At 44.7% G+C, this 8,167-nt stretch overlaps 1 protein-coding gene across 1 annotated transcript; it reads left to right on the top strand.

Annotated features, from left to right (window-relative positions):
• Nucleotides 1-760: 760 nt before the first annotated feature.
• On the top strand, nucleotides 761-4,432 carry LOC101134802 (C-C motif chemokine 2). Its single transcript, XM_004041939.5, has 3 exons — nucleotides 761-2,658; nucleotides 3,450-3,567; nucleotides 3,949-4,432. Exons 1-3 carry the CDS (start codon nucleotides 2,388-2,390, stop codon nucleotides 4,052-4,054), a joined length of 495 nt encoding a protein of 164 aa, XP_004041987.2. The 5' UTR covers nucleotides 761-2,387; the 3' UTR covers nucleotides 4,055-4,432.
• Nucleotides 4,433-8,167: the final 3,735 nt, after the last annotated feature.

Here is an 8,167-nt window from a genome sequence, read left to right as displayed (position 1 = left end):
ACTTTCCAGAAGACTTTCTTTTCTGATTCACACCCTTTCACCTTCCCTGTGTTTACTGTCTGATATATGCAAAGGCCAAGTCACTTTCCAGAGATGACAACTCCTTCCTGAAGTAGAGACATGCTTCCAACACTCAGAAGCCTATGTGAACACTCAGCCAGCAAAGCTGGGAAGTTTTTCTCTGTGACCATGGGCTAATTGGTCTCCTTCTCTGGATTGTGGCTTTATCAGATAAAAACAAGTGGTCATGCCACAGGATGTCTATAAGCCCATTGATTCTGGGATTCTATGAGTGATGCTGATATGACTAAGCCAGGAGAGACTTGTTTAAAGATCTCAGCATCTTTCAGCTTGTTAACCTAGAGAAAACCTGAAGCATGACTGGATTATAAAGGGAAATTGAATGTGGTCCACCAAGTTCATGGTAAAGGATGCACTAACAGATTAGAGAGAGGTTTCCCCTGATATGAGGAAAACTTCTTGGAAGATGAGGTGAGATGGCCTAGGAAGAAATTCCTACACAAAGTTGCACAGTCTGTAGTCCTGGAAACATTTTATTCATTGGATAAGAATGGATTGAGGCACGAGCAGAGGACTGAGACAAACACAGAGAAGTTTCAACACTGGTTGGGGAGAAAAGGAGTAACTAGTGAGATTCAGGCAGAACAAGAATAAGGCTCCTCAAGAGGCACAAGCAAAGCAGGGCTCGAGTTGATTTGTTCTCTCTTCATCCTGTCTTTTTGTAATTCCACCAGAGTCTGAAATGGCCACTCCATACAGTCTCTGCTCTGGGATTCTCCAGGAAACCAATATCCATCATGAGACATCAAGTCTAGTCCCAGGAAGAAGAGATTCTGGAATGGAAACATCCTGGGTGGGAGTCTCAGCACATCTACTATTCTGTCTGAGTTACTGGACAAATAACTTCAGTTTTAACCTAACGAAAGCTGGATTGGTTGGAGGACTAGGCAGGCAGCACTGGAAAGTATGTCAGCACCATACCTGACTCCCTGAATGCACTCAACAATGCCATTACTGACCGCTTACTAGGAATAAAACAGTCATTTGTTGAATACAACCCGTTTCTTTTTACAAGTGTAGTGAAAAGTGTTTTCTTTCAAGAAACCCCATGCATTTATAGACATTGCCTCAGTGACCCTTTATGAAAGAAGTCACTAGTCTTTGCATGCCCATTGGGCAAGGGCACCCCAAGGCTCAGAAGGAGGAGGCAGTGGGCTAGGAGAATCGAGAGATCAGAATTTTAAACAGCCCAGCCATTAACATGCCTCAAGTACTCCTATCATATTTGTAAGAGAAAACAGTTCACTGAAATGAATTCTAAGGTCTTTGGGTTTTTATCAGTGTGCTTCTGTAGTTTCTGAGGAAATCTAAGGCACAACTGAGGAATGAAGTCAGGCTTTCCAATTCCCGAAATACTCCTCCACTGCTTACTCATGTCCCTTGGAAATTAAGAAGGAAGCCAGGAGAATAGCCGCCATAACCAGGGATGAACTTCTTGTCCACTGCTGCCTGCTATGCTAGCAACAGCCTCCTAACTCGTAATGACTTAGCCATGAGGAATGTTTCTAGATTCTACTTTAGCTGTCTGCCCATTTGGAAGATGCTGAGGACAGAGAGAGGACCCAAGCAGGCAACTAGTTGGAGGACTTGTACACGTTTTCTTCCAGCAGTATGTCAGAGAGGTGGCAGCCCACTGGGGACAGGGCTGCCTGGGTTCTGTGCTCGAGGGGACCTTGAGCAGGCTATTTAACCCTTCTGTGCCTCAGTTGCCTGATCTATAACATGGAAATTAGCAATCCCTACTAGCTAAAGTTGGGGAATTTACAGAGTTAATATTTGTAAAGGTCTGAGAATATTCCTGGCAGAGTAAGCACTCTGTGAGTATGACACTGGCATTTCTTCTGCAGCACTACATGCTGTCTATGCCTTTGTCCAAGTCTGAAACCCTAGAACTGTTAGAATTCAGTTCAGTGTTTACACAATCCTACAGCTCTGCTAGGCTTCTATGATGCTACTATTCTGCATTTGAATGAGCAAATGGGTTTAATGCATTGTCAGGGAGCTGGCCAAAGCTTGAGAGCTCCTTTCTGGCTGGGAGGCCCCTTGGAATGTGGCCTTCTGAAGGTAAGCTGGCAGCGAGCCTGACATGCTTTCATCTAGTTTCCTCGCTTCCTTCCTTTTCTGCAGTTTTCGCTTCAGAGAAAGCAGAATCCTTAAAAATAACCCTCTTAGTTCACATCTGTGGTCAGTCTGGGCTTAATGGCACCCCATCCTCCCCATTTGCTCATTTGGTCTCAGCAGTGAATGGAAAAAGTGTCTCGTCCTGACCCACTGCTTCCCTTTCCTACTTCCTGGAAATCCACGGGATGCTGCATTTGCTCAGCAGATTTAACAGCCCACTTATCATTCATGGAAGATCCCTCCTCCTGCTTGACTCCGCCCTCTCCCCCTCTGCCCGCTTTCAAATAAAAGGCAGAGACAGCAGCCAGAGGAACAGAGAGACTGAGACTAACCCAGAAACATCCAGTTCTCAAACTGAAGCTCGCACTCTCGCCTCCAGCATGAAAGTCTCTGCCGCACTTCTGTGCCTGCTGCTCATAGCAGCCACCTTCATTCCCCAGGGGCTCGCTCAGCCAGGTAAGGCCCCCTCTTCTTCTCGTTGAACCACATTGTCTTCTCTCTGAGTTATCATGGACCATCCAAGCAGACGTGGTACCCACAGTCTTGCTTTAACGCTACTTTTCCAAGATAAGGTGACTCAGAAAAGGACAAGGGGTGAGCCCAACCACACAGCTGCTGCTGGGCAGAGCCTGAACTAGAATTCCAGCTGTGAACCCCAAATCCAGCTCCTTCCAGGATTCCAGCTCTGGGAACACACTCAGCGCAGTTACTCCCCCAGCTGCTTCCAGCAGAGTTTGGGGATCAGGGTAATCAAAGAGAGGGTGGGTGTGAAGGCTGTTTCCAGACACGCTGGAGACCCAGAATCTGGTCTGTGCTTCATTCACCTTAGCTTCCAGAGACAGTGACTCTGCAGAGGTAATGAGTATCAGGGAAACTCATGACCAGGCATAGCCTATTCAGAGTCTAAAAGGAGACTTATAGTGGGGCTCCCCAGCTGATCTTCCCTGGTGCTGATCATCTGGATTATTGGTCCGTCTTAATGACACTTGTAGGCATTATCTAGCTTTAACAGCTCCTCCTTCTCTCTGTCCATTATCAATGTTATATACCCATTTTACAGCATAGGAAACTGAGTCATTGGGTCAAAGATCACATTCTAGCTCTGAGGTATAGGCAGAAGCACTGGGATTTAATGAGCTCTCTCTTCTGCCTTCCTTTTGCTTTTTCCTCATGACTCTTTTCTGCTCTTAAGATCAGAATAATCCAGTTCATCCTAAAATGCTTTTTCTTTGTGGTTTATTTTCCAGATGCAATCAATGCCCCAGTCACCTGCTGCTATAACTTCACCAATAGGAAGATCTCAGTGCAGAGGCTGGCGAGCTATAGAAGAATCACCAGCAGCAAGTGTCCCAAAGAAGCTGTGATGTGAGTTTAGCACACCAACCTTCCCTGGCCTGAAGTTCTTCCTTGTGGAGCAAGGGACAAGCCTCATAAACCTAGAGTCAGAGAGTGCACTATTTAACTTAATGGACAAGGGTTCCCAATGGGAAAACTGAGGCACCAGGGAAAAAGTGAACCCCAACATCACTCTCCACCTGGGTGCCTATTCAGAACACCCCAATTTCTTTAGCTTGAAGTCAGGATGGCTCCACCTGGACACCTATACGAGCAGTTTGCCCTGGGTTCCCTCCTTCCACCTGCCTTCCTCCTCTAGCTCCCATGGCAGCCCTTTGGTGCAGAATGGGCTGCACTTCTAGACCAAAACTGCAAAGGAACTTCATCTAACTCTGTCCTCCCTCCCCACAGCTTCAAGACCATTGTGGCCAAGGAGATCTGTGCTGACCCCAAGCAGAAGTGGGTTCAGGATTCCATGGACCACCTGGACAAGCAAACCCAAACTCCGAAGACTTGAACACTCACTCCACAACCCAAGAATCTGCAGCTAACTTATTTTCCCCTAGCTTTCCCCAGACACCCTGTTTTATTTTATTATAATGATTTTTGTTTGTTGATATGAAACATTATGCCTTAAGTAATGTTAATTCTTATTTAAGTTATTGATGTTTTAAGTTTATCTTTCATGGTACTAGTGTTTTTTAGATACAGAGACTTGGGGAAATTGCTTTTCCTCTTGAACCACAGTTCTACCCCTGGGATGTTTTGAGGGTCTTTGCAAGAATCATTAATACAAAGAATTTTTGTTTTAACATTCCAATGCATTGCTAAAATATTATTGTGGAAATGAATATTTTGTAACTATTACACCAAATAAATATATTTTTGTACAAAACCTGACTTCCAGTGTTTTCTTGAAGGAAATTACAAAGCTGAGAGTATGAGCTTGGTGGTGACAAAGGAACATGATTTCAGAGGGTGGGGCTTACATTTTGAAGGAATGGGAAAGTGGATTGGCCCCGGTCTTCTCCACTGGGTGGTCTCCTCTGAGTATCCATAGAAGAATCTTTATGGCAGGCCAGTTAGGCATTAAAGCATCACCCTTCCAGTCTTCAACATAAGCAGCCCAGAGCCCAATGACCCTGGTCACCCATTTAGCAAGAGCCCAACCCCCGTTCCTTTTCTCACAGACCCTGACCCCTGCATGCAATTCTTCCGTTAACATATTGCAACTGCCCCCTAACTGGGCTACCCACCACACAATCTGTACCTCTCCAATTAATACCCCAACCTGGAGTAATACAGACACTGCCAGTATTAGGAAATAAGGAAAGAGTTAATCACCATAGATAAGATGATTAGATTGAAGTTTCATAGAGATGATGAGACTTGAACTTATTATTTATGAATGAAGAAGGCTTTTCTAGGAAAATTGTAGGATCATTAAGAAAGGAGAAAGCAGAGTGGGAGCAAATACCTGGAGGTAGAAATGGTGATGATGTGTACATCAAGCAGGGAGAAAACCAATGAACCAGATGCGAATTCGGGCCCACACCAATGTCAAGGGATGACAATTAGAAAGGAAGGTTGAGTCAAGGGATTTGAATGTTAGGGTGAAAAGTTACTACTCAACTCTGTAGGTTAAAAGGAAACGTTGAGAATCTTCAGTCCAATGAGGAGGGATGTGCCATGTTTAGCGATTCAGAGATAAGTTTCAGGAAATGTAACTTATAGATTTTATACATACACAGAGAAATACAGACTAGTGAGAAGCTATTGCCATGGTCCAAGCAAGAGATGATGAAGGCCTAAATATGGAGCCAAAGAGGCAGCAATGGAGAAGAATGAGCCATGCAGGGTGAAATGCTGCATGTTGTAAATAGAGGAGAAAGACCTGTGACTTCAGATATGAAAACCTCATCTTCAACCCACATTTTAAGGGGGCAGCTTCCCTGAAACCAGAATGTGTTTCCCTCCATTACTATACCCCCATCCCAATCTCAGGCACCTGGAATCATCCATTTAAACAGATGAGCCTTCTATTCCTAGATAGCCACCTAAAGTGTGTATTCCTTTGCATGATATTTGTCCCACCTGTAAAGCATTTGACCTGCCTGGGCACCCACACCACGCCAACACTCAGGAAAGCAGATGTCTTGCTCTGTTGAATAAACTGCATGGTTCTTGACTTCCCAGTCTGGTGGGGAAATGACCACTGTGTCAAGCTAGAGCAGGCAGTGCTTTTGGCAGCATGAGGTGCTGGGGACAACCTTGACTGGCAAGAAGCACACTCAGGTTCTCACCCCGCATCCAGCGCTGACTCGCTTTGTCAGTCAGGACAGGTCAGATATTCTGAGCCTACATCGATCATACAGGGATGATAATGTGTTACAAATAGGAACCCAGAGGAACTTAGGTTCCCTTTCGGATCTGGGAGCACATCTGTTGGAAAACTTCCATTTCTACTAACTGGAGTTGCAGAGGGAGAGAAAGGATTCTGCTTCTACATTCCTGAGCCTGTCCAGGGTCCCTGAATCAGACTACCAAATCCCTTCAAAGCTCCAAGTACCCTGATATATCAGTCAGCAGACAATTTATTGACAGCTATTTAGAAAACTCACTGACCCTCACTCCAGGTCAAGCAGTGCCCCCTGCCTCTCCTCTACCCCTACATTCCCTGGCCTTGATCACCAGTCAGGAGTGAAATCTCAAATTGCAGTAGATGCCAAGAGGCAAAAAGAGAATAGAATGCAAACAAATGAGACCTCATCCTATGGCTTCCGAGCAGCAGCCTTTTGACGCCAGGCAGATTTGAGGCAGACAGTCTGGGAGGAGAGGAGGCAGAGAAAGGGGGGATCCACATGCTCAAACCCCAAATTAATCTGCTTACATTCCCCTTGCAGGCCACATCTCTTCATTTTCAGGAAGTCTTGACTCCATACTGTTTTCCACCCAAGCATGGAATTCCTTTCATGATGAAACTGAACACAGGGCATTGGCAGTGGTGAGACTCTGTTTTAGAAGAAAGTGCCAAGTGCAATGCATTCATTTCCTGTTGCTGCCAACAATCAGTTCCAGGAAATCTAGGCTTTTTATGTCATGCTCAAAATTCTTCCAGCCTATGCTCATTATTCAAATCCAAAGCCACATCCACATCTGTAGGTGTTAGTTACAGAAGCACCATATTTCCAGGTACCAAAATCTGTATTAGTTTCTTATTGTTACTGTAACAAATTCCCATAAGCTTAATGGCTTAAAACAACAAAAATACATTGTCTTATAGTTCTGGAGGTCAGAGTTATCATGGGTCCATAGGGCTATATTCATTCCTTCCAGAGGTTCTAGGGGAGAATCCATTTTCTTGCTTTTTTCCAACTGCTACAGGCTACCTCAATTCCTTAACTCATGGTCTCTTCCTGTGTCTTCAAAAACCTCTCTCTCTCTCTCTCTCTCTCTCTCTCTCTCTCTCACTCCTTTTCTTTCATAGTCACATCTTGTCTCTGACTCTGACTTTCCTGCCTTCATCTTAAAAGGTGATTATATTGTGATTATGCTGAGCCCATTTGGATAATCCAGGATAACATCTTCATCTCAAGATTCTTAAGTTAATCACATTTATAAAATTTCTTTTGCTATGTCAGGTAGCATAGTTATAGAGCATAGGGATTTGATTAGGATGTAGGCTTTTTTTTTTTTTTGGAAATGGAGTCTCGCTCTATTGCCCAGGCTGGAGTGCAGTGGCACAATCTCAGCTCACTGCAACCTCTGTCTCCTGGGTTCAAGTGATTCTCCTGCCTCAGCCTCCCAAGTAACTGTGATTACAGACGTGCACCACCACACCTGGCTAATTTTTGTATTTTTAGTAGAGATGGGGTTTTACCATGTTGGCCAGGCTGGTCTCGAACTCCTGACCTCAGGTGATCCACCCGCCTCAGACTCCCAGAGTACAGGTGTGAGCCACCACGCCCGGCTACAAGGATGTGAGCATCTTTGGGAGGGGAACACTACTGAGACAATCACAGCCAGGAGCCAGGTGAAGATTTACAATAGGTAGTTGGACACTAAGACCTGGCCTTTGAGATCTGTATCTGGTTTGGTGACTAGATTGTCAGGTAAACTTTTGCAAGTCACCTTTTATCTGTGGGTTCATAGGCTGTGGATTTAATTTGTGCATTAAATGCTTCCTAAGTGACCTAAGCTATATTGGAGTTACCTGAGGTCTTTCCAAAACATCACAACATCCTCAAAGATTCTGATTTAGAATGTTACAATGCGGGGAAGGCTCCTCTTCCCATTGCTGTAATTTACGAGTTCCCTAGAAGATGGATACTGGTGCACAGATGAGTTTGATGCCATGTGCTCCTCAGTTCTCTCATATTCAGGTCATTGGAGCCGACACCCAGTCCTGGTAACCTCTGACTTGGGTTTTCATAGTGTCCTTTGTTCTGACCTAGCCTTGACCAATTTACAATCAGGAACAAAAGGGAGCATAGAGTCGAGACATTTAGGACATTGTAAAGTTTGAAATACAACTGTTTCACCATCCCAGGCAGTGGAATGGAATTTTTAAAAATGATTTGAACAACAAAATATCCATAAAACCTTTCAGTTTGACAGAGTGGCTTCAGGA

The sequence above is a fragment of the Gorilla gorilla genome, chromosome 4 (assembly GCF_029281585.2).
Source record: "Gorilla gorilla gorilla isolate KB3781 chromosome 4, NHGRI_mGorGor1-v2.1_pri, whole genome shotgun sequence".
Classification (NCBI taxonomy): Eukaryota; Metazoa; Chordata; class Mammalia; order Primates; family Hominidae; genus Gorilla; species Gorilla gorilla.
This window is presented reverse-complemented; position numbering and strand designations above follow the sequence as displayed.

Coding starts and splice junctions, on each gene's coding strand:
- LOC101134802 (XM_004041939.5), top strand. CDS start 2,388: ATGCTGCATTTGCTCAGCAGATTTAACAGCCCACTTATCATTCATGGA. Junction 2,659..3,449: donor CCAGGGGCTCGCTCAGCCAG/GTAAGGCCCCCT, acceptor TTTATTTTCCAG/ATGCAATCAATGCCCCAGTC. Junction 3,568..3,948: donor TGTCCCAAAGAAGCTGTGAT/GTGAGTTTAGCA, acceptor CCCTCCCCACAG/CTTCAAGACCATTGTGGCCA.